General features: G+C 53.4%; 2 protein-coding genes across 11 annotated transcripts in view; both read right to left on the reverse strand.

Moving 5' to 3' along the window:
* Window positions 1-1,047: 1,047 nt before the first annotated feature.
* SH2D5 (SH2 domain containing 5) lies at window positions 1,048-13,268 on the reverse strand. Of its 6 annotated transcripts, none has more exons than XM_044237334.1 (11): window positions 13,250-13,268; window positions 12,596-12,746; window positions 9,223-9,351; window positions 8,784-8,867; window positions 8,207-8,281; window positions 7,052-7,198; window positions 5,549-5,797; window positions 5,196-5,370; window positions 4,761-4,869; window positions 4,146-4,305; window positions 1,048-3,297 (listed from the first exon to the last, which is right to left on the reverse strand). In XM_044237334.1, exons 3-11 carry the CDS (start codon window positions 9,307-9,309, stop codon window positions 3,094-3,096), a joined length of 1,290 nt encoding a protein of 429 aa, XP_044093269.1. In that variant the 5' UTR covers window positions 9,310-9,351; window positions 12,596-12,746; window positions 13,250-13,268; the 3' UTR covers window positions 1,048-3,093. The 6 variants fall into 6 exon arrangements, with proteins under 6 accessions (XP_044093269.1, XP_044093268.1, XP_044093265.1 ...); XM_044237333.1 differs by lacking the exon at window positions 13,250-13,268 and adding an exon at window positions 9,903-10,023 and having other exon boundaries at window positions 12,596-12,654; XM_044237330.1 differs by lacking the exon at window positions 13,250-13,268 and having other exon boundaries at window positions 8,784-8,864; window positions 12,596-13,150.
* A 10,500-nt stretch (window positions 13,269-23,768) lies between these two features.
* The window catches only part of HP1BP3 (heterochromatin protein 1 binding protein 3), a 37,692-nt gene continuing 35,620 nt past the window's right edge, over window positions 23,769-25,840 (reverse strand). For all 5 annotated transcript variants that reach the window (XM_044237337.1, XM_044237335.1, XM_044237336.1 and 2 more), the window contains one exon: window positions 23,769-25,558. In XM_044237337.1, the coding sequence (XP_044093272.1) occupies window positions 25,264-25,558 (295 nt within the window). In that variant the 3' untranslated portion in view covers window positions 23,769-25,263. The remainder of the gene's footprint in view (window positions 25,559-25,840) is intronic.

The following is a 25,840-nucleotide window of genomic DNA, read 5'->3' on the forward strand; positions in this document are numbered from 1 at the left end:
GGTGCGGCCGGGACTCAGGACCGCCGGGGTCAGGGGGCGGGGGCAGCGCCGGGCGGGGGGGGCGGGGCCTCGCGGCGGGGGCGGGGCCGCGCCCGCCGCCGGGGGCCGGGACTCCCCGCGGAGCGCCCCGGGAAGAGAAGGGGCGCGGCTGTGGGGTCGCAGGACCGGAGCCGGGACCGCCGCCTCCTCCCGCGCCCGGGCTCACCCGTCCCTGAGCCCCGGTCCGGGGAGGAGGCAGTGGGGGATCCGCGCTGCAGGCGCCGCTGCACGACCGGAACCCCGGAGCCGCCCCAGCCGCCCGCGGGCACGCGCGCCGCCGCGGCGTTCGCGGTTGCCCGGCAACGCCTGTGGCGTCACAGCCGACGGCTCCCGGGGGTGGGGATGGGGGTCTGCGCGTTCTCCGCACCCAGGCCCTGGGAGAGTCGCGCAGGAGTCTAGCTGTTGGCTGGCCGGGGCGGCTCGCTTCGCTGGAGCGTCAGCTCTCTCCTCTAGTCTCCACTGCCCAGTTCAGAGAGGTTAAGCAATCTGCCCGAGGTTGCTCAGCTAGGACGGGGAGAGATGCAGGAGGCAGGCCTTCACGCGGTAGTTAGAGGCCTACTGAGAAAGGCGACGGGGACCTTGCTGCCTTTTATCCACACCCCTCTACCGATTCAGGGGAGGGCTGCCTCCGACAGAGCAAATCTTCTTTCTAATGCTGCCCTCATTTTTTCTAAGACTAAGGTTAAAAAACAAAACACAATTTTTGAGAACCGAAGTCTTTTTTGGCCGGAGAGGTTACCAGGCCAAAATCCCCCGGCTCAGCCCAAGTCCCTCCAGCCAGAATGGCAACTGTCATTTCCCTGCAGGAAGTACCCACTGAGGATTTTAACAGAAGAGACAGGATTTGAATTAATCTACCTATGCTTTTCCTTCAGGACATCCTGAGCCCCTGAGGACAGGATCCCTCTGGTTCACCACCCAGCACCAGCTAAAGTTATGGTTGGCAAACCAAGATAGGCAAACTGGACAAAGACCTTGACTTTCAAAGGAAAAGTCTGTGCTAGACAATCGGAAGAAATGCATTTTATTTGTTTCAAGTGCACACAGTAAGGAGAGTGGGTTACCCAGATGGTGCCAGTTGGAACAAAGAGAAAACTGATATATGGTTAAGACATTGAAGCATCTGCACACATGGGTCAAAACCCTTGCCCTATGCATACCACGTGATGAGTACTGTGTGAAGGAATGTTAAAGTGCTTTGAGAACATTCTTGATACCTTGTCCACACGGAGGATATGCTCAATGATACCCATCTCTCACAGAGGTAGGCTTTGGCCCCAGGCCAGGCCCATCGCCAGGTCATAAACACATGTCTCCGGTGCTGTAATTCCAGCACCCCAGGACACCCTGTGTCGGCAAACCCCTCTCTTTGCCAGGGAAATGTGAAACCAGGCCTCCCATGAGAGACCATGGGTTCTGGTGGAGATGGCTATAAATTGAGCCCCAGTTCCCCCTCCCATTCAGTGTAAACTCAGTGCTGTGGTTCCAGTGAGGAACCTCCTACAGGCACCTCCTACCCCTGCTATCCCTTGTGATGAGTGACATGGTCCCCAGCCCAGCCCATTCCCTAGGCAGGAGGTTGTCAGCTGGGAAGCCAAGGCCTGACCTCCAGAGGAGCCTCCCTTCTTTCTCTTCCATCAGGGACGCCCTCTTCCTCCCAGGAGTCAGAAATCATCATTTTCAAGGCATAGAACTGTCACATCCCACTCCCAGATGTGGGAGAGGGCAGCCCCCAGATTCGTGACTTGGCCTCTGCCTCAGGAATAGAAGTTCCTCCAAAGTGAACCTGTTCCCTAAGTAATTCGGTACGTGTGTCCATCTTTCAAGCTTACTTGTTGTAAAGGCGCTGGGTACCTGTCACTCACTGCATGGCCACTACCTTAGGCCCGAGTCATTTCCCTGTTACCCCACCCACCTCGTGAGGCCTAGGCCCCTCTGGCAGGACCCACATCATTTCCACCTTTGGGTGATTCCGCTCTGAGTCCAACCCCAGTGCGGCAGGCCTGGTGAGGCGGCCCCTGACAACCATGGCCAGTGCCCCGTTGTGGGGAGTGGGCCAGAATCAGGTGGCTTCCCAGGCAACCCCCAAACCCAGACCAGCCCGCAGGATGAGCTGAATAGGACCCTGGTCACCCTGCACACCTGCGGCTCACTGCGGGCCCCTCCTGTCAAATGCACAAAGGAAATGAGCCTGTGTGTGTGTGTGTGTGTGTGTGTGTGTGTAGGGGTGTGTGTCCCGGTGGTCCTGGGGGTGTAGGGGCGGGAATCACAACCCTGTGGATTTGATTGGCAACAAACCAGCCTTTCTAAGCAGCACAGAGTTTCTTTGCGCTGTTGGCTCACATCCCTTCTAGAGACAGGTGTCCGCATGTGTGCGGGCGTGTGGGGGGGCGCAGCTCTTCGTCCATCCTGCCTTTCCATGCCCTCCTAAGCTTCATTCCTAAGAACGGAATTCACAGAATTCAATGGGAGACTCCCTTGCTGTCAGATGCTGTGAGACACAGGCTGTGCTCTGCCGGCGGGTGCAGCTGGGCCCAGCCGCCGGGCCCATCAGCTCCTCCGAGCGCGCTCCGTTTCTCTCCTGGAAAGGGTGGCTCACTCCCAGGTCTCTGAGGACTCACTCCAGCCTCCCCAGTCAACTCTCCCTCACGTGCCCGCCGCCTCAGTCAGGTACTGTCGGGAGACTCCCGGTCAGGGCCCCGAGGGCTGGCCTCTTTGGGAGAGGGCCACATCCCTCATGAACAAACCTTCCTGCCCTCCCCCAGCAGTAAAGTGAAGCCCAGAGACAAGCATCCGAAGTCACCCAGCAGGTGACTGGAAAGCCTGGAGCTCCGCCTGCCCCGCCTACAATCTCCGTGGACCACATGTCTCGTAGGAAGCCACCAGCGATCCCCAGTGTCAGGGCTTCCCCCTACCACAGGCGGTGACGTGATGGAAGACTGGTCCGAGGGGCAGAGTCAGCGGGTGGAACTGGTGACCAGCAGGGCAGCAGAGGGGCAGGACGGCCTGGTGAGGCCCAGGAACCAGGGTGAGGTAGGGCCGGGGGCTCGCCTCCTAGCCCAGGCCCTGCAGCTCTGCCTCGGACTTGGCATGGCCAAGGGGCCGCAGTGTCCGGGGGGGCCTGCCCTCGGACCCGCAGTCCTGCTCTTCGTAGCTGGGGTTCAGGCGGCCCATATCAAGGGAGCAGAAGAGGCTGCGCTCCGTCCCAGCGTGGTGCTCCAGCAGGGCCTCCAGGCTGGCAAACTCGGCCGGCAGGTGCTAGGGCAGAAAGGGCTGAAGCTCCAGCTTCCCTTCCCCCACAGCTCCGCTCTGGGCACCCCCCATCCCCTCACAAGGGATCCTGCCCCACTTCAGAAGGGAGGAAATTCAACCAGAGAGGTCACCATCTTGCCTACGGCAGAGCCAGACACTGTCTCCTCTCTTTCTGTCTCGCCAGCCTGGACAGGACTGAGCCATTCATCTTGTAACAAGTGCGCACATCCAGCCCCTGGAAACCTGTGGTCAGGCCAAGACTCCAGACCTGGAAGCCCAGAGGCTGGGTGAGGTTAGGCCAGTGTCTGCCCTCTCTGAGTCAGTTTCCAGCTCCGCTAAAAGACGGGCTAGGGCGTGGGAAAGCCACTTTTAAGAGCCAGGATTCCTATAGAAATGGGAAGCATGACTAGGGCTCAAGACTCTGAGGGCACCTGGGTGGCTCCCACGGTTAAGGGTCTGCCTTGGGCTCAGATCATGATCTCAGGGTCCTGGGATCAAGCCCAGGGTTCGCTCCCAGCTCAGTGGGGAGCCTCCTTCTTCCTCTCCCTCTGCGGATCCCCTTGCTTGTGCTTGCTCTGACTCTATCAAATAATTAAATAAACTCTTTAAAAAAACAAAAAAGGCCCCTCTGGAGGCCCGAGGGTGGGGCCAGCTGGACCAATGTCAAACTAGGTGGAGAGTTAGTTAAATAAGGGGTGTGGCCAGAGAGAACCAATGGGGTACCATGATGAGGCACGTGCCCCCCCCCCAGCTCAGGTTATAAAGGGTGGGACTTGTAGGGGCAGGGCTTGCGGGGGGCGGGGCCCCAGGCTGGGCCCAGTGGCAAGGGCAGAGCAGGCTGCTTGCTTGCTCACCTCCACGCAGTAGCGGCCCAAGTGGTTCCGGAAGACCTGGTGGGGGACCACACCACACTGTGTCCGCACCGACAGGCACCACTGGCCACTGGTGCCGGGCTCAGGCCACAGCAGGAAGGCCCCAAGCACGTCTCTCCGCAGCAGGGCGAGGGCGCTGGGCCTGGAAGGGCAGCGGGGAGAGGCTGAGGGCAGGACTCCGGCCTCACGTCGCTCCCCGGGGTTGACGGCATCATCTGACCCCTCTGCCAAGCGAAGCTTCCTTCCTAAGAGACGCTAAGGGGCCCTTGACTGCTGAGCGCTGCAAGACCCACCCTGGAGAGTTTTGAAGAGGTGGCGGTTAGGAAGCAGCTGCCCCGTGACAGGCGAGGTGCTGAGAGCTTTCCTTGAGTGACCCCATTTGATCCTCTCCACAGGCCTGCGATTATCCCCATTTCACATTTGAGAAAACAGGTCCAGTGGGGGAAGCCCCTGGCCCCGGGCCCACCAAGGCCAGGACGGCTCTGCCTCTGTCCAGGAAGGTGGCACACCTCAGGGCCCCGGGGCAGCCCAGGATCCATTCCTCTGCCCACCCCAAGGAGCTGTGTGCGCACCAGCCGGGCCAGGCACCCCCCGTACCTGGAGATGCCAGCAAAGGCCCAGATGTTCTCCGTCAGGCTCCCCTCGCTCTCCACCAGACACGAGGGGCCACCAGGCCCCCGGGGCCACGCCTCCCACGCGGCAGGAACTGTGGAGACCACCCAGGGGTCAGAGAGAGGGAGAGGCCGCCCCACAGCTACCAACCCCATCCCTGCCATGCTCATCTCCTCACCAAGTCTCCCCGCGCAGGAGAGGTCCACCCACGGGCACAGCCCACACGCACCCAGCCGCTCACCAGCTGAAGCACACCCACAGCTGTCCGATCACCTGCGCAAGCCTCCAGGTGTGCACACCTGGCTGCACACTCACGTGCACACAGGCAGATGCACGCACAGGCCGAGCCCTCTGATTCACAAGGACGCACCCGGGCCTGCGCCCCCGCACCCACGCGGCAGGCGAGCCCCGGTGACTCACAGGCCTCCCGAGCGGACAGCTGCAGCTGGGTCTCGTAGGTGCAGCCGCGGTAGGCCCCAGAGCGGATCACCTTGCTGCGAATGGCCTTCTTGCGCACCAGCGTGGGCGAGCAGTAAGGATTCCCCAGGCGGGCATGGCGGGCCCCGCCTCGGCCTTCGGACTCCGGCAGCTCCTTCTAAGGCACGGAGAGGGGCCCACAGGGGCAGGCCGACTCAGGCCCCAGCCCAGTCAGGCAGAGCCCCATGCTGCTGCTGTGCTGCATTCCCCTCCCCTGACCCCCAAACCCTCGTCCAATTCCCTCGTCCACTGCGCGCCCCGTCCACTGCGCGCCCCGCGGCTGGGGTGCTGCGTACCCCACTGCCCACGGGCCCCTCTGCTGGCAGCCGCCGGAAGGAGACCAGCGCGTGCACATTCTGTGAGAGCTGACCACGGCCGAAGGGCTCCCGTACTAGGCCAGGGGGGCCCCCAGGGCTGGACAGCTGCTTCGGGGCTATGTCCCCTGCAGACCCCAGGCAGGGCTCAGGCTGTGCGCGCTGCTCAGGGTGCTGCAGGAGGTAAGCGAGCTGGAAGGAGCGGCAGAGCAGCAGGTGCAGGATCTGGACCTGTGGAGGAGGAAGAGGCTGGCTCAGGTGGGACGGGGTCCCTGGGGGACTCCTTAGACGGCAACCCACTCGCTATTAGCGCGTGCAGCCCTCGGCTTGGGATTCTCTGCCCCATCCTTCCTGGGAAAACTCCCACTCATCCCTCAAAACTTCACCACCACGCAGTTCCCCCAGCAGCTTCCTTTGTTCATTGAACAGATCCTGAGCCCCGCTTTGTTCCAGACGTCACGCTTGGAGCTGGGAATACACAGGCTAAATGCACGACTACCCCACCCCATGTCCATTTCCTTTTAGAGGATCGGCTACGAGCCCAGGCCCTCCAGTCCCACAGCCTGGGCTCCAGTCCCAGCTCTGCCACTTAGGGGCCACTGTGTGAATCTGGGCAGACAGACAGGGGACTCCCCATCCCCACTTTCCTGTGCTCCTTCAGTGAAGTAGAGCACAGAGAGCCGCCAGCATAAGCCTACCGCTCTGGGGCCAGTACGTTCTACCCCCCACATACATTACCCAGCCCCAACATTTTGGAGCTGTGAGCTCCGGAAGGTCAAGGGCAGTGTCTCAGCCCCCTGTCCTTCCAGGAGCCCGCACAAGAGCTTGAGATACAGGGCTGACGGCAAATGTTGCTAGCTGGCACCAAGCCCAGCCCCTGCTGGCCACATAGTCATCTGCCAAGCCTCTGCTGTTCATGGTGGCCGTGTTGGCTTTGGCTTCTGGGATCCACCCATTCACCCACTAGCCCCACAGGGCCACGCACCCGAGCAGTTCAAGACCTGGCCCCAGTTTCTACTGTCAAAGAATTCCATCGTTTGTGATTAGGAACAGACCAATGACAGTGTGGTTCACGTTCTGAGACCTCAGAAGGAAGAGTGGTCCAGAGGACTCAAGGTAGGCTTCAGAGACACATAGGCTGGCCTTGAAGGGCAAGCTGGAATTTGCCAGAAGGGGAAGGGAATTCCAGGCTAAGAGACAGCATGAGCAAAGGTCTGGCAGAGTGACCATCCAATTTCTAAGCACATGGCCTAATCCCCATGTCCAGGCCCCGGGGAATGCTGAGGCCACTAACCTGCTTTTGTGGGGTCCTCAGTGGGCACAGGCACAGAAGGGGCCAGTGCAGGAAGGAGTGGCTGCCTGGAGGGGACTCCGGCCAGCTTAGCTGAGCCCCCCGAAGCCTAGATGCCTGGAGCCCATGCTGACGCACGGCACATCCCCAAACCCAGCCTTGGTGGTGGCTCCCCTGCCCCGGGCCCCAAGTACCTCTCCAGGCTGGTTGCCCACGAAGAGGTGGCAGAAGAGCTTGTTGGCCGGGCTCTGGGGGTTTCGGGCCATGAAGGCGAACTGGCAGTCAGCCGGGCACCAGGTGGAGTAGAGGATGCGCCGCAGGGCGTGAGCCATCAGGAGCACCTGGGGAGGAGCGGGCGGGACGGGCTGCGTCAGCCCCACCTGGCCTCTAGCTGCTGGTCCAGGGGGCACCCGCCCTGTGGGTCCCACACGCCTGCTGGCTGGCTTCCGGGGCCTGGTCTCCGGCCTCGGAGCCCAGCCTAACCCCCCCTCACCCCCAGCCCCTGGGGGAAGAACTCCTCCCTCCTCCCGGCCTGCCCAAACCCTGCTTCAGATGGGAATGCTCAGCCTTCACGTGCCCTCGGTCCTGTGCTCCCCACTGCCAACCTACTGGCTGGGATCGTCCCCGCCCCCACCCGCCCCCAAATGCACTCCCCATGCTATGAATCCAAGTGGCAAAGCGCTCACTGCCTGCCAAGGCATGAAAAGAGGCAGTGGCCGGGGCGCTGGGGTGCACGTCTGGTGTCTGGGGTCGGAAACCGCCACTCTCTGGGTGACTTGATCAGGTAAGCACAGCCCTCTGAGCCCGCGTGACACTTACTAAGTGGGGACGGTGCCCTCTCTGATGGGGTTGCAGGTGAGGGCCAGTGAGATCTCGTGCAAGTGCCCAGGACCTGACCGCAAAGCCTCAGCTCTGGGACGCACAGCTCTGGGACACGGTTCACACCCGTCTTAGGAGACCGGCCCCGGGGTTGTGGGGTACACAGTCCGACACAAGGTTAGTGTTCAACACACACTGGCTTGCCCCAGGACGAGAAGGACCCGCGATCAGGCAGGCATTCCCGACGGGCCTCCGGCCTGAGTCTGGCCCCTGGCCAACCTTGGGCAGATCCACCCAGAGGCCCGCAGCCAGCAAAGAGGTGACAATCTTGACACTCAGGCCAGGAGGTAGCACCTGGAGCTTTTGGAGGGCAGGGCTGGGGGTGAGAAACCTTTGCCAGGGACGTTCAAAGGCCCAGAGCAGGCTGAGGAGGCAGGGACGCTCGAGGGGTGGTGCAGGGCTGGGGGCTTTCTGAGGGAGGAGGACGCCGGTCCCGTCCAGTCCTCGCTGGCCCCCACGCAGGCTCCTACCTCGCCCTCCCCGCTGTAAATCTTGAGGCCCTGAAGGCTGAATTTCAGGATGACAGCCCGGCGTCGGGGACAATCCTAGGTGGGAGAGAGTTGGTCGGGGCCGGGCATTACCTTCCAGGCCCTGCCCTGCCTCAGGACCAGGCCCACCAGGCTACTCCGTCAACTCCTCCCCCGCTGCCAAGGGACTGGGCCCTGGAGAGTGGACTCCCCAGAAGCTGCGGAGGTGTGGATGGGGCCTGGCAGATCGCCCCCCCCCAGCCAGGGTCTTAGCGGGCCATGTTATGACCATTCCCCACATCTCCACTGTGGCCTCCACCCATGGGAGGCAGGTCACGATTGCCCAAGGGAAGTGGTCCCGGGATTTAAGGGACATGGCTTCAGGAGCCTGGGTGTGGTCGTCTCTGGGCCCACTTCTCAGAATGACTTTGGTCTTGCCCCTCCCTGGGCCTCCCCCCGCCCCATCTCTATGATTGGGGGGTTGGGTGAGATGGCCGCAGGGGCCATTCCAGCCTGACCCTCCCAGGCTGTGAACCCTGCTAGGGACAGGCACAGGCACATGCCCGTCCTGGCTCCCTACCTTCAGTGCCCACAGCTGCTGCTGCACGAGCCACACGCTCTCCTGGGTGTTCAGGTCGTCCACGGGGAAGGAGCCCACGTACTGCTTGGGGATGTGGTGAGGGCGGGAAGGAGGCCAAGCAGTCAGGACCAGGGCTCCTGATCCCATCCTCCAGACTCTTCCCCCCGCCCCTCCACCAAACACACTCTCCTCTGCCGGGTAAGCTGGGGACAGGGACAGAGCACTGGACTCGGAGTCTAGCAGGCCCTGCTGCCTTCTCAGCAGGTGGCCTTGGTCATGTCTCTCTGCCCCTCTAAGGCCCCATCTCCTCATCTGTGCCCACATGCATTCTAGAGTCCGGGTCCGCTGGGCAAGACAGGCATAGCTCCTCCCCACGTCCCAGGACCTGCACTCAGCTCCGGCCCACGGAGAGTGCACCCCGTGGGGCGGCCCCACCCACCTGGGCGAACTTGGTGATGCACCTGGGCCGGTGAGGGGCAGGGCCACAGTCAGAGGCCCTCCGGCCCCCTGCCCCGGCCCTCTGCATGGCCCCCAGGGTCCCCAGCTTCCAGCTCCACGGGAGAAAAGGCTGCAAAGGGCAGGGGAGAAAGGATGACTCCCAGGAACTCCCGCTCAGAGGCCAGGGAGCTCCCTGACCCTGGAGATCCTTCTTGGGCCCTTGCCGTATGCCAGACAATGTCCAGGGCACTGGGAACACAGGGAATACACAGCCCAGAATAAAATGACAGACTCCCTCCTGCCCTCGGGGAGCCAACAGGCTTGTGTGGAAGACAGACACTGAACGGATCAATCAGTAAGATATGGAACATGCTAGATGGTGACAGAGAAGAGAGGAGGCGGGGAAATGCAGGCTGGGGGTTGCTGCAGCGAGGAAGGCCTCGAGGAGGGGAGAGCTCTGGGGGAGGAGATTAAGGTAGGGATGGGGCAGGCCACCTCTGTGCTCTGGCCTTGGCCTGCCTCCAGGGTGGAAGTAGGGGTGCAGGCCATGGAACCAGCCTGTATAAAGTGCCAGGGAAGGGGCAACGCCTGGGAAAGTAGCACCCGAGAGGAGGAATGTGACAGCAGCCACTGTGCAGAGGCACAGGGAAGAAAGCAGCTGACCCCTTGGCTAGACCTTACCAGAAGAGTGGTCCAGAGCCAGATTGGGATTGGCCTTTAATGTTACTCCTCAAGGCAACTGAAGCTGTGCCCTGTGGGCAGTGGGGAGCCATAGAAGGCTCTAGGCCAGGAGTTCTGTGACCTATGGGAATGGCCCATGAGCTTGGTGGCCTGAGCTCCTGAGGATAGCGACGTGCTACACAGGCCTTGCCTCATTTGGCCAGCCTGACTGAAGGAGCCCTGTCCCCCAACCCAGCCCAGGTTTTGGTCTTTCATGGGGTCCCTTTTCCAAATCCACTAGTGGAGGAGAGAAGGAAACCTCCCTTACTAGACCACCCTCAAGTACAGGGAGAGCGTTCACTCCCCATTTAGAGCTCATGACCGCAGCTGGTGCACAATGAACACAGAATCAAGGCATCTTGAGAAAGAATGGCTGATGGCCTCATGACTCAGTTCCCTCAGTACTTCCTGGGGCCAACTCAGACCCCACCTCCGTCTCCCATCCTGCCTGGCTACTCACCAGACTGCTTCCAGTCACTGCACTTAGGATCAGAGAAATCTGGGTCCAAATGCTGTGTGACTTCGGGCAAACAGCCCTACCTCTCTGAACCTCCATGTCTGCATCCCCAAAACCTGGGATCAAGTCAGGGCTCTAGAACTGAATGGAGGAGCAGGCACCCAGCTGGGCCCGGAGGAACGCTTAACAGGTACACGGAGGGTGGGGGAACCCCAAAGCCTGCTGTTCAGGAGGGAGCTTGGGAGGCCAGCAAGGTCTGACCACTTTCAGGGCCCTCCTTGCACAGAGAGACAGGAAGACCTCCCAGTCAAGGAGAGTGAGGCAGAGGGCGAGGCCTGCCTGGGAACCAGGATTCCTCCAGGAGAGAGCAGGTATTAGGGCGCTGGGCAGGAAATGGGTGTGTCCCGGGTGTGCTCAACCCACCCTCCTACAGACGCTCTCAGTGCCAGGAGCCCAGGAACCTCTCTCTGTCTGCCCAGACCTTTAGCCCCAGGCTCAGCCCGGGTGGGGGCGGCAGCCGCCACCCACGACATTCTGGGAGCAACCCCTTACTTCACTTCCCATGAGCGGCCGCGCTAGGAGAGCCAGAAATAAAGGCTGCGCGGTCCCGTGGACGCTGTCCTGGTTCCTCCTTCCTGTATCCTCTCCCTTCCTGCCTTTCCGGCCTCGCACCCTCCACTGTTTGATCCTGATCATTTTTTCACATCACGCCCATCACCTATTGTCCATTTTATGGTTTTTTTAAATTTATCTTGAGTTTTTTGGTCCATTTGATGTTTAAATACAACCAAGTTAGATGCGTAACAGGCACAAAGGCTGTGTGGCCGCTGTTCCAAGCGTGGAGACGGCGCTTCCAGCGAACTCGCCTTTTGTCTTCATTATCACAGTATGGGCTGGGGTGCCCTAGACCCACAGGGGGAGGCAAAACCCAAACCCCAAGTGGGGCAGAAGGGAGAGAGGGAGAGAGGAGAGTCTGAAAGGCAGTCAGCAGACGTGGGAACAGAGAAGCAAAGACAAAATAATAGATAAAGGAGGGATGGGGGAGGGAGAGATGAGCACATTTCCCATCCTGCCTGTGCTGACACAGACCCTCAGACACTAAGGGTGTAAGACAGCAAAGAGCCACATGGGCCCTCAGGCACACTCATGTTCACACTCACACATGCCGAGACAGCTGTGTCTAGGGCTGCGAACCACCTCCTCCTTCCAGATACAGAAAGGCAGCTTTCCTGGGGACACTCCAGGGTCCAGATAGTGGGGGTGGGGAGCACCCCTTCACCTGATCCTTCCCACAGGAAACTGGAAGTTTCTCTCTTCCTCTCTCCCTCCCAGTGCATGTCACCCCCAGGCCTGAATTTGAGGGTACCCAAATGAGGGAGGGTACCAGGCTCACCCCAACCCCAGAAACAGACCTGCTTACTCATTCTGGGCACAAACACACACTTATCTCTTTGGAGCACACTTGTTTTTCCAAGGTTTTACATAGGAACCTGGCTGGGCCAACACCATTCTAGAAGGACACCTTCGGAATGAGCCCAGGGCTCTTCTTTTGTTCCTCTGAGAATTTCCAGGTGGTTCTGCTTAGAGACAGGGTACTGGACGGGTTGACTTGCCTCCAGGGTCAAGGACAGAAGCCCTCTACGGCACTGCACCATGGCTGAGTTGAGTCATGGGGTTGGGGGGGCGCTTTATAGCATCCTGGGAGACCACTCAGCCTGGACCCTGGGCTTAGCAAAGGGGAGCTCAAAGGGGTGAAGCCACTTGCCCACGGTCACACAGCATAAGGGAGAGCTGGGAAGCAAACCTGGGTCTCTGGGAGCTTTTCCCCTAGGCCGTGGCAGTGTCCTTCTGCTTAGACTCCTCTCCCAAGTAAGCAGGGCGTCCATCATGGGATCCTGGCGAGTCCCAGTCTACCCACCTGCCCTGAACACCTCAGGGGCTGGGGGCTGATCTTACCAGCAAAACAGCTGCTTTCTCAGTCTGACTGCCTCCTGCCCAGATGGTCTGGGGCTGCCAGAGCCTCTCTGGCAGCTGCCTCACCTCCACCACCTTTGGCTAAGCCTCACAGAAGAGCCCCCCCTCTCCTCCGCCCCCCCCCACTCCTTCTGCCCTAGGCCACCCAAGCAGCCGGAGCTCAAGATCAGCATCATGGATTGTGAGGTCCGCAAGTCCTCTCCGCCTCCATTTATTTCCTCACCTGTAAAGTGGGGATGGTAACAGCAGCTCCCTCCTGGGGTTGTACATTTATCTGCTCCTTCTGACAATATTCCAAGTGCCAACTATGTGCCAGGTGAACGAAACAGAGTCCCAGCCCTTGGGGAGCGCCCAAGCAGGGCTGGGGCAACGTACTGGAAAACAACATTTCCGCGGGGCTTAAGTGATTTGGAGAAAAATACAGTAGGGTGAGGAGGATATATGATGTATGTGTGTGTGTGTGTGGGGGGGTGCTATTAATACAGGGTGGTCGAGGATGGCCTCTCCGAGCAGACGACTTGGAGCAGAAAGTGCTGTTTTCAGGATTCAGTGGGGCGCTCCCCCGCGTGGGTCATTTGTCCTGCTAGTATCGACGCGCCTGTGGAGCGCGGCCAGGGCTTTGGGCTGACAGTCCCCGGCCCAGGGCAGAGAAACTCCCCGCACCGCCCGAGGGGCGAGTGAGGCAGGACGCTGGCGGAGGGACAGGGGAGGTGACCGCGGAGGTGATGGACGGCGACCGTGGCGGTGGCGGTGATGGAGGGAAGCGTCCGAGATGCTCCTCCCCATCCGAGACCGCCTCCCACCTCCGCGCCGGGGGTACCGAGCCCCGCTCCCGGCGATCCGCCAGCCCCGGCCCCGCTGCCCCGCGCGCACTCACCGCGCCCGCCGCGTCTCGAGTCCCGCCGCCGCAGCTCCGCGCAGCACCCCCGGCGCGCCCTGCGCGTCTCCGCCGTCCGCCCCCCGGCGCCCCCCGCCCGCGCGCCCCCCACGTGGCCGCGGGAACCAGCAGCCCGTATCACCTGGCGGCGGCGCCCAGCCCTGGCCGGCCAATCGGCGCCCGCGGAGCCGCTCCGGTTAGGCGTGCGACCCAATGAGCGGCCGCAAGGGGCTCTGGCACCGCCCCCGCCTGCTCGCGCCCCGGCGCTCCGCCTTAAAGGGCCTGAGGGGTCCTTCCCGCCCAGCGCCGTCCCCTCTTCTCTGGCTGAGGAGTCCGAGTGCCCAGGGCCTGGCTGGCGGTTCCCTCTTTGAGGAGACCTTCCCCTCCTGCTCCCTGGGAACTCCTCCTCCTCCAAACCGTGGCTCCCGCAGCTCCTCCTCCGGGAAGCCTTCCTAGACCACCAGTACTCCTCCACCCCCTGCAGAGCCCTCGCGACTCTCGCTGGTCACGCCATTCCTCTTACTAGCGTGCAAGCGGCACTGATCACGCGGGGCCTCCATCCCCAGGGCGCAGGACAGAGCCTGGTTGGTTCAGTGGTTGTCGTCTCGACGGCCGAGTGAATGCGCTCAGGACCCGGCGTCCGGGGCACCCGGACCAGTCTCTCCTTTCCTCCCCTCAGCCTCGGATGGCAGTGGGTATCCGCCTCCTCTTCTTCATCCTCTCCCCACCCAGCTCGGCGTGAACGTTGGCCCCCCGCACTGGGGCCGTGACCCTATCCTTCGGGTCGCACGGAAATCCACTTAGATGGGGGAAACCTGGTGGGCACACCCAGCCCGAGTGACAGCTTCAGCTTTGAACTGGAAAGCACTCTTGTCCCCTTCAGACCAGGGGCCTTTTAGGTGCCAAAAAATACATTGCAAACCCGATACAGCCCAGCCTTTGGTGCATGAGAAGCGCGAGTTCTGCGGAGGAAACGCGGGACATTGTGCACGTGCCACTCCTGGGGCGGGGTGGGGGGGGAAGCCGGGGCTTTTCAAGTCCAATGTGAAGGGCACGCTGATAGAGGTGGGCAAGGCAGAGGGACAAGGTCTGGAGCTGAGGACCTCAGGCGGGTTCCAGGAGGAGGCTGGTTTCAGCCACGCCTGTCGGTGTCCGCCAGAGCATCTGCAGGCCCTTCCAGAGGCAGCACTGGGCTGTAACGGCTAGAGAGGCTTGGTCGGGAATTTGGGCACGTTGTCTTACGAGATGTGGGACCTTGGGCAAACACCTTAATCCCTTTAATCCCGAGTGCCTCGTCCGTAAGTGTTACTAACAAGTGACTCATAGCAAAGTCAGGATCCAATGAGTTATGTGGGCAAAGTGCTTGGCACAGTGCCTGACACACAGTAAGTGAGACACTCGATAATTAATACTGGTTGGTGTTAAACTTTGCTTCTGTCCTTGAGTCTCTTTTACATATGACCAAATGGCAGGTGTTTCATGAATTCCACATATCCAGTGCTCTAGGAAGCCCTTCATGAAGACATGTGAGGGCCTTGGCCTTGAGTATGGTGATGAGAAAGAACTAGATGGTTTACAACTTGCTCCTGCTTTTTGAAAATCTCAATTTATGGAATGCAGGGTACACAAAAGATAAAGGGTTAATTCTTACTAGCTTTTTTCAAAAAAAGAAAAAAGCATGTGACTTTGTTTTGAAAAGATTTTTTATTTGAGGGGCACATGGTTAAGACTCTGCCTTCAGCTCAGGTCATGATCCCAGGGTCCTGGGACTGAGCCTTACGTCCGGCTCAGTCATCAGCAGGGAGTCTGCTTCTCTCTCTCCCTCTGCCTCTACACACCCCCTTGTGTTCTCTCTCAAATAAATAAATTCTTTAAAATTTTTTAGAAAATAAAGATTATTTGGGCGCCTGGGTGGCTCAGTGGGTTAAGCTGCTGCCTTCGGCTCAGGTCATGATCTCAGGGTCCTGGGATCGAGGCCCGCATCGGGCTCTCCGCTCAGCAGGGAGCCTGCTTCCTCCTCTCTCTCTCTGCCTGCCTCTCTGCCTGCTTGTGATCTCTCTCTGTCAAATAAATGAATAAAACCTTTAAAAAAAATAAAGATTATTTATTTGAGGGAGCTGAGCATGCAGAGGGGTAGAGGGAGGGTCTCAAGCAGACTCTGTGCGGAGTGTGGTGCTTGGACTGTGAATTTATTTTTTTCGGCATGTCAATTTTTAAAAAATTTGACAGGGAGAGAGAGAGAGAGATCACAAGTAGGCAGAGAAGCAGGCAGAGAGAGGGGGAAGCAGGCTCCCGGCCGAGCAGAGAGCCTGATGTGGGACTCAATCCTAGAACCCTGGGACCACGAACCTGAGCCGAAAGCAGAGGCTTTAACCCACTGAGCCACCCAGGCACCCCTAGTTTGTGAATTTTAAATAAAGGACTTGCCAGTTACTAAGTTTGCAGTCCCACTTTGACTATTCAGAGAAAGCAATACAAGTCACAGTTGTATTAACTACCGGCTCTAACAAGTTTCTGATGCATGCAATTAATTCTGATCATACACTTTTAAAAACAGGGATGGGGAATGCCTGGGTGAATTTGTTGGTTAAGTGCCTGCCTTCAGGTCAGGTCATGATCCCAGGGTCCTGGGCAGAGTCCTGCATCAGGCTCCTTGCTCAGCAGAGAGCCTGCTTCCCCCTCTGAATGCAGTGCCCCCTGCCTGTGCTCCCTCTCTCTCCCTGACAAATAAATAAATAAAATATTTTAAAAATAAATAAATAAAGGAGGGACTGGAATTTGCTTCAGGTCAAAATGAAAAAAAAAACAAGGGATTAAAATCAGATGGTGAAACAGGCAAATCAGAAAGAGAATTCTGCTTTCTAAACGCTTCTCAGGATAAGGGGACAGGTCAAGATCTCGCGGCTGGCACTGCGCTAGGTCCCAGAGATCCTGAGATTTTAAACAAAACATCACAGAGCTGGAAAGATAATGTGTGAAATATATATGTTACATTGGCTCCCGACCACTCAGGATCCCCTTTTCATTGATCTTCATCCCTACCCAGGGATACAATGTTTCAAAACCATTAAATACATTTATACATTTGAAGTTCATTCCTTTATTTTTATTTATATATCAAAGTGATGTAAATGCTTATCTGAGCGATTCCCCCAGGTTACCAAATTCAGTTGATCTAATTCCAGTAGAAGCACAGAATCTCCAAGCTTCTACTGTGCACACAGCCTTACTAAAGGTGCGTTAGATGTAAAAGCTGATGTTTGCATCAAAGGAGACAGACGCCAGCGGGTGTCAGCCACCTCCGCGTCAAGCCAACCTAGTTCCGCTCAGGATGGCCACATAAGCCGGTCATTGCTACATCCTTGTCCACCCCCTGTCTCTAATCCTACATTCTTGACAACACAGCTCCCTGGAGCCATCAGGGTGGGACTTCAACCATTGGATTCATGACTCACTCTTGCAGGAAGCCCAAAGGAATGATCTATATTCAGCAGATAAAGAAATGACAAAAAAAGGCAAGCTGGAGCGCTGGATTCATGAGCCCTGAACGTGCTGGGGCGCGTGGCCAGGTCGTGGTTATTTCCTGATGAATCAGTAACATTGACTGAACTTGCTTGCTCTCACAATCTCCCCTTTTCTCTAAAATCCCAGAATCTCATACTGGAGCTGTCAGCTGATGAATGTGAGTGGGAAGTAACACCGCCTCATTTCGAGTCTGATCGCCAGGGTGGTGGGCCTGCCACAAGGCTGGGGGCAGCAGCTCCTGACATCTGGCTTTCCCAGGGCAAGCGGCCATGCGTTTGCTCTGTAACACTTCCCCGTGTTGATAGTTACTTTCAACCTTGAGCACCATTAATTCCATTCTCTAAGGTGACTGTCCCTGCCAACTTACCCCCAATAGTGTACCCTCCCAAAGTAAGTGACCTATGACACGAATTCAACAACAGAAAATCAACCAACCCAGAGATGTCTTATGGGTTGAACTGTATTCCCTCTCTTAAGCCTCCATTATTCAAGGTCTAACCCCTAGTGCCTCAGAATGTGACTGTGATTCAAAGAAGGTAAATTAAAATTAGGTCACTCGGGGCCCCTGGGTGGCTCAGTGGGTTAAAGCCTCTGCCTTTGGCTCAGGTCATGATCCCAGGGTCCTAGGATTGAGCCCCGCATCGGGCTCTCTGCTCAGCAGGGAGCCTGCTTCCTCCTCTCTCTCTGCCTGCCTCTCTGCCTACTTGTGATCTCTGTCAAATAAATAAAATCTTAAAAAAAAAAAATGAGGTCACTCTTCCAGTATCACGGTGGGGGGGGGGTCCTGATAAGAAGAGGAAATTCAGACACAGACACACACAGAGGGGAGACAAGGTGAAGACACAGGAAGAGAGAGCCATGCATAAGCCGAGGAGAAGGACTGGGACAGATCTTCCCTTGGCTCTCAGAACTAGCCCTGTTGACACCTTCAATTTGAACTTCTAGATGACAGAACTGTGGGATGGGCTGCTGGTAAATAACCCGGTCTTTGCTACTTCGTGACAGCAGCCCAAGGCAACTTAAGATCATGATTAATATAAGATCCCTTTTCACCCATTCAAAACGTGGACGACAGCCCTACGGGGCCAGATCCCTCTTCCCATGTATTCTGGTTTGGCAAAGTGTGGAGGTTACGGGATCAGAGAAACGTGATCACTTTTCCAGTTGGGAACCAGAAGGTTAAGTGCCTTGCCGGAGTTCCAAATGGGACACAGACTGTAGGCACCTGTCAGGGGGTCCCGGTTCAGGAAGTGCTTCTGCTTCTGGGGGAGAGGGTAAGGGCACTGCCCTGAGGTTCATCTGCGAGAGCCCAAAGCTGCTGCTGCTGCTGCAGCTGCCATTTTATTTCTAGGGATCGTGTTTTATCTTACTAATTACTGTGGACTTCACACTTCCTTCTCTTTCAGTGTTACCGTTGATATGATGGCATTCCTCCTAATACTATGGAATAAAACTGGTGCCCTAGATCTAGGCACTCTATCTTGCTACCTGCACCCTACTTAAGCAGGGGAACAAGGAATGGTTCCCAGTACTTTCCCACCTGAAACGTATAGGTCTGAAGGGGACCTTTCTCCAGAAACACTTATTAGGACTTTGTTGCCAGAGACAGATCAAATAGAGGAGACCTGGATATGTTTTGGAAAGGTGAAGAAAGGCAGTTAATAGCGAATACTCCCTAAAGTAATGACTGTGTTGAAAAACTTAAGCTGGTAATAGTATTCAATGGAGCTTAAAAAAAAATACTGGCGTCTCCAGAAGGCTCAGTTGGAGAAACATGTGACTCTTGACTCCTGGCAAGAGTCACCTATGTTGGGTGTAGAGATTACTTAAATAAAACTTTAAAAAAAAAAAAATTGCACATGGAGCAGGCACAGTTTTCTTTGAGCCTCTCTTCACCCACAGCCAGTTAAGGCCCTAGCTTTGACCCAGCTGGCAGTTGATGGCTGCCTAGCCCTCAGCTTAGAGGGGACTCCTAGCTCTCAACCACCTGGCTGCCCTTCTCTCCTGCTCCCTGGAATTTGAAACTCAAAGTTATAACGGTTTCCTCTTTTCTTACTCATCTTCTAAAAAGCTCCTAGCAGTTTAAAAACCTAATTTCAAAATCTGCTAACTGCTGCCCATTGATCTTTAGCCCGATCCTGTTGTAAACTGTGGCCCGAAAAGTTTTGCTCCCTGAGCTATCGGGGTCTAAAACTGCTAGGGAAGGTGTGGAGGAGAGGTAACTGGCATCAGGTCTACCAAGTCTGGGTTCATGTGTAACTCCACATCACTTACTACACATTTAATCTGGGAGAAATTAATTTGCTTCTGCAAATTGGGGTTCATTTCACACATCTTTGAGAATATATTTGTGAGGACTTGAGCCGGTGTGATTACAGTGCCTAGCAATAAGAATCTACAGTGAATGGTAATTTAAACAAGTACTGAACTCTTGTGAAATTAGAAATTCTAGCTCATTTATTTAAAGGGAAAAAAAAGCCTTTCCTAAAATTCTAAAATGCCTTAGTAACCTTAGTGTAGTGATCATGGTTCAATTCTTTCACACTTAATTAACTCATATTACCTTTGGGTGGTTATTCTAAAACAAAAACTGTGAATTTAAACAACTTTCTCTTTCTTTTTTTAAAAGATTTTATGGGGTGCTTGGTTAGGCATCTACCTTCAACTTGGGTTATGATTCCAGGGTCCTGGGATCAAGCTCCACAGGGGATTCCCTGCTCAGCAGGAAGCCTGCTTCTTCCTCTCCCTCACCCCCTGCTACTGTTCACTCTCTCGCCAACTCTGTCAGATAAATAAATCTTAAAAAAAAATTTTAGGGGCGCCTGGGTGGCTCAGTGGGTTGAAGCCTCTGCCTTTGGCTCAGGTCATGATCCTGGGGTCCTGGGATTGAGCCCCGCATCGGGCTCTCTGCTCAGCAGGGAGCCTGCTTCCTCCTCTCTCTCTGCCTGCCTCTCTGCCTACTTGTAATCTCTGTCAAATAAAGTCCTTTAAAAAAAAATTTATATACTTATTTGAGAGAAAGCATGCATGCACCGAGGAAGAGAGGGAGAAACAGGCTCCCCGCTGAGCACAGTCTGATGCGGGGTTTCCATCCCAGGACCCTGAGATCATGCCCCGAGCTGGAGGCAGATGCTTAACCGACTGAGTCACCCAGGCGCCTCCAACACCTTTCTTCACACGAGGAAATAAAACCTCAGGGAGATGATGCACCTTGGCTGGTAAGTGATGCAGCCTCCAAGGACCACAGCTACAGATGTTAGGATCCTGGCCTGAGCAATGTACTCTAGTCACAAGTCTGTTTTAGTTTGGAATTGATGAAAATTCCTTACTTGATATACTGCACCAGCAAGTTCTGTTACACAAACAAGCAGAAGCAGTGTTAAGGGATTTGGGTCTGATGGGAGAGTTTCATCAGAACAAAAGTTCTTGAGCAGTAAAGTGGGTGAGCAAGGATGCTGGGTAACTCTCTGGGTTTTAGGGAAGAGTATCTGTTGGTACTGAGGGCAAACAAAGCAGAGAGAAGGGGAGACCAGGTGACTAAGGTTTCTCTCAGAATCATGAGTATTAAACACAAGGATTACTAATATTCCAGCTCATGATTACTAAGCAGATATCCTGTCCACAACATTCAGTTATCAAATGATCCCCCTTCTGGCACTGCACTTGGTAGGCCTCCTGAAGTACAAGTTTACGGCTTATAAGGAGGGCAGAGCTGCTTACTCAGCAATGTCACGGTTCCAGTAGAGGCGGTGGCTCCTGGAGAAGAGCTCACAAGCATCAGGGTCCCATCAACTCCAAGAACCTGCCTGTAGTAAGCCAACTGCGAGGAAACCAGAATGTGTCCCAAGGCTAGGATTTGAGAATGACCAAGTACTTGTACAGTATCCAAAATACAACTTAGGGAGGCCTAGATAACATTCCCCAGTAATCTGAGATCTAATTGTAATAGTTCTTATCAAACTTCTTAAGCAAACGTCTAGAAGCAAACTTAATAGGTCTCATCTCATTTCCAAATTCTCTCTGCTCTTAAGTCCTTTGTTTGTCAGGAACAGAAAACAAACTCCACTGGGTTGCAGGGTAAGAGAATTCAGAACCCTGAGGAACTGCCGGTGGGAAACAACAGGGCAGAGCAGCTACAGACAACTCGGCTCGGCATTCTGAGAGCGTGGGTTTAATTATGGCTTTGCCATTTACTATGACCTGCCACAAGTCCTGAACCACATCTGTGCCTTAGTTTTTCCCTTCTGCAAAATGGGGATGATACACAATCACCATCTCATAAGGTTTCAAGGATTAAATGAAATAATGTATGTACAGAGCCTGACTTGTAGAACAAATTTAGTGTTCACTATTATTATCACTAGTCTTACTTATGTTAATAAGTCAAATTTATAACTACACTTCATTGACCATTCAAGGCACTATAAGCACAGATTTTTTTTTTTAAAGATTTTTATGTCTTTATTTGACAGAGAGGGGGAGAGAGAGAGAGAGAGAGAGAGAGAGAGATCACAAGTAGGCCGAGAGGCGGGGGGTGGGGGGGAGGAAGCAGGCTCCCTGCTGAGCAGAGAGCCCGATGCGGGGCTCGATTCCAGGAACCTGAGATCATGACCTGAGCTGAAGGCAGAGGCTTAACCCACTGAGCCACACAGGCGCCCCTATAAGCACAGATTTAATAGCAAACAGTGCTAACTACACATTTATACAGTACTAAGAAAAAGAGAATTGCAGATTTTGAAGAAAATGACTGGGGAAGGTGCCTTTCGAAACTTCCTTTGACATACCAGTTGATGACAAAACTAAGTAGGAACAGTTCAGACTAAGTGAATAAATTTAAATAATCGAAGGTAGAAAATTTCTACAGCAGAAAAACCAATGAAGAATCTTACGGAAAATGATAGAAGGAAATAATGTAGAAAAAAATGTTAGATTAGTTCTTAAAGTTTTTCTTAGTTGGCTAAATACAGCAGCTCATGAATATGGCTGGCTTCCCCTCTTTCTCCTGAACCATCAGGATGGTAAGAGCTATCACAGCTTGAGCAAGAAAAATTTCATAGGTTCTTTACAGTAGGCACAAAAATCGGTGAGCAAACCTAGACTAGGGCTGATAAACTTCTGCTAGACAGGAATGATGGAAAAAATGTTAAAGGTATTGGTGTATTACCTAGCTTTTGTTTTCATGTAATTTTCTGGTTAATTATCCAATAGATGTGATTAAAACATACCTCTGTCTTCTAAGATTTATATTGGACCAGGCTTTCTTTAATTAAGTCCTTGTGGATGGTTAACATCTGTATTGAATGCTTTTATCATATTACTAAGAAAAGATCTGAATTTTTTGTTATTGTTGCAATGGTAGCTCTTCTTTATTATTGTGTAGGTTAAGAAGCTGACAATCTCTCTCCCAGTATTTTCTGAGACTCATTTATCAAAGCTAGTTTGTAGATGGTTTAAGCAAACATCAAACAGGGCGCCTGGGTGGCTCAGTTGGTTTAGCGTCTGCCTTTGGTCTCAGGGTCCTGGGATTGAGCCCTACAGCAGGCTCCCTGCTTGGCGGAAGCCTGCTTCTCCCTCTGCCACTCCCCCTTCTTCTGTTCCCCCTCTCGCTGTGTCTCTGTCAAATAAATAAAATCTTTTTTTTTTTTTTAAATAAATAAAATCTTGAGAGAGAAAAAAAAGACTGCATGAACCACTGTACAGTTGAGCTCAGTCAGTCACTAACAGAGAGAACTGAAGCCACCGCTCTGTGCCAGAAGTTGCTGGGATTACCTCTTGAGTTTGCGGTTTTCCCTACTGTAACATGGAAGTAAAATTTAGGTGTCCTTCTCCTGTAGAATGCCTAGAAGAGAGAAAAACCCAAACATTCCTTTATCTCATAACAAGTAAGGTGCTTGTTTTTGATGATAGGGATTTTCACTGAAGAGTGCAGTGGCCCTTCTGTCTTTTCCCTTTACGTGATTCTAAAGGAAGGACAGTTTTGTCCTTACCTGAACTTTGTGAAGTTAAAACAATGTCAGAGCTGGAAAGGATTTCAGATGATCTAAACTAAACTTCTTCCCCGATGCTGGAGCCCCTGATGTACAATACAGCCACGAGGTGACCGTTCGGGGTATCTTCTTAAAAGCGGTATCGTAAAACAAAGAAACCAACCCAAATCCTCCAACTTTTGACCTCAGAAGGGTATTGTTCGCACAGGTACCCAACACTCATACCTAAGAAATTACTACGTGCCAGATAGCGTAACAGAAAACAGAATTAGGTCTGTAGGGTTTATCAACCCTTTGGCAGTCTCATTTTTTTTTTCCCTAACCCAAGAATATATGTAAACATTAAAAAGAAAATAACTGGACTCTATGATCTTGAAAATAAGGACCTTAGCAAAATGCAAAACAATTTTTTTAAACCTCTTACTCATTAAATAACCAGGTTCAATATTATCGAGAGAGACATCATTTACCATCCATATAAAGAATTCAAAAGCGGGATGCCTGGGTGGCTCAGTTGGTTAAGCAGCTGCCTTCGGCTCAGGTCATGGTCCCAGCGTCCTGGGATCGAGTCCCGCATCGGGCTCCTTGCTTGGCCAGGGAGCCTGCTTCTCCCTCTGCCTCTGCCTGCCACTCTGTCTGCCTGTGCTTGCTCTCGCTTCTCTTTCTATGACATATAGATAAAATAAAAATCTTTAAAAAAAAAAAAAAAAAGAATTCAAAAGCAAATAAACTAAAGCTTATATTTAAAAAGGAAGATGGGGGTGTGCTGCTGGCTCAGTCAGCCCAGCACGTGACTCTTGATCTTGGGGTTTTGAGTTCAAGTCCCACACTGTGTGTAGAGATTATTCTAAAATAAAATCTTTTAAAAAGTTTTTTTTTAATTAAAAGAAAAAATAAAAAGGAAAATGGATGGCAGCTATTCCAAGGAGTAGAAAAGACTCAAGTGAATACGACTTGGCTACTTCGAAGGATGTACTAGAAATTTTTTAAATATAAGCTACAGTTCAGCAGCTTTAAAATTTCATGTTTATTCATATTTTTCAAAATATATGTACATAAAAAAAGGAAGATTTACAACAGGAAAGATTGCCTTACATGCAACACAAATTCCAATGGGCTCATGATGGGATCACACATGATTATGGATCTACTTCCAGCCAATCTTCTCCAGTCCATTTCCCAGCTGCACGCTAGGCTGCAGACGAGATCCCAAGAGACAATGCAAGTGGAATGAAGGAAACAAATGTCTTTTGCCTCTGGCAGCACTCAAAGGGGCCAGAGGCATACACCAAAAAGTTTAAGACAATTAAAATGTCAAGTGCCACAGGGAGGGTAAATGATAACCCAAAATTAGTATTTCCCAAGTAGAAAGCTAGTACTATTGAACACAACTGCACAATACTGAAACAAATACAAATGAGGAAGGTTTAGGTAGTCGGGCTTCATTTGCCCTTTTTTTTAAAGTATCTCAAAAAGGAAGCCACTTGCTTGATATCAAAAGTGCCGTGGAAAGAAAGGAGGGGAAAAAAACCCACAGATCAATCTGGAATTTAGTTTATTTTAGCAAATTGTATGTTTTTCCACTTAACATTTCTACATTAGCAATGATGTTAACTCTCCAACGTTTCCTTATAAAAAAGGCAAACTGGAAATGACAAGTCATGCTCCAAATATTAAAAAATATATTTAAACATTTGATCAAGAAGATTTTATATGTTTTGGTTTTTGGTAACACAGGTGACACCAGAAATCACAAATTCAATGTATTCCTATATTTCTCCTTCAGTCAAAAATCAAGTGGTGGAGGGAATTTGTGCTTGCGGTTGAGGGAACACAATGCTCTGGGCCAGTGAAAAAAACCTGGAAACTGACCAATATGAAAGTGGCCCAAAGGAGTCACAGGTCTTCAGAACCTAATGAAATCATAACGTTTTTTGGCTTATTCCCAAAGCTAAGATGTCTCTGTATTTATATAATTGGAGAGAGAGGGTTAGTGGAGTGGTTTTATAAATAAGATTAATTATTATAGCTATAACTGGAGTCTCCAGGCAGAAGGCTTTACAATTCAGTCAGTGCTATATACTGCCTCTTTTTTACTTCCAGCACCTGACCAGCATCCTATTCATGATGCTTTCTACAAATATAAAAATCTTTGCAACTGTTTAGATAAAGCTGGAAGGGGGGGGGAAAAAGCCAAAGCTGACCAAAAAAGAGGGTTGGGGTGGAGGAGGAAAAAATGACAAGTGTAGATTATACAGTTCAGGAAAATCCAGAGTTATCGCAGAAATTAAAAGGACTGAGGGAAGGGGCAGGCACCAAGAACAGCACCTAAAGCTAACAAATGCCTAAATTGGTTTATTTATATTCCCTCCCCACAATGTTCATAGGGGAGGAAAAAAATGTAATTTTTAAAAGCATCAAAACTAAAACAAATGCACACTGACCTTAGAAAATAAGATTCTGAATTTCATCATGATACCCTTTTTTTTTTCCCTATAAAATTTACTTTTTTGCTTTGAAAGATTTCTTCATGTTGGATTTGCCCTTGCCGGGCAATTTCACTTCCTTTCTCACACTGGCTGCAGGCTTCTTTGAAGAGCCACCACTAGGTTTCTTGATGACTGAAGGTGAGGGTCTGGCTTTCTTGGCAGGAGTTTTAGCCTTGGGAGGGGCTTTCTTGGGCGGGGGCCTAGCTTTCCCACGCTGGGCAGCTGGGACTTTAGGTGCAGGCTTGGACACTCTCTGTTTCACAGATGCAGCCTTCACGGATGCCTTTGCTGGGGTTTTCTTCTGCAACCTGTGAGAACCAAAGAGCAAAGACCATCACTTAGTACTTGAGAGATTCACTTTGCCAGGATGACCAGATACTTTGCCACAAAAGATCTAGCGCGGATAAAAAGCCACCCATGAAAAGGATAGGAATGTTGTTATTATTCTTTAAAAAAGATTTTATTTATTTATTTGACAGAGATCACAAGTAGGCAGAGGGGCAGTTGGGGGTGTGGGGGGAACCAGGCCCCCTCCGCCAAGCAGGGAGCCCCATGCAGGGCTCGATCCCAGGACCCTGGGATCATCACCT

The sequence above is a fragment of the Neovison vison genome, chromosome 2, assembly GCF_020171115.1.
Source record: "Neovison vison isolate M4711 chromosome 2, ASM_NN_V1, whole genome shotgun sequence".
NCBI classification, from domain to species: Eukaryota; Metazoa; Chordata; class Mammalia; order Carnivora; family Mustelidae; genus Neogale; species Neogale vison.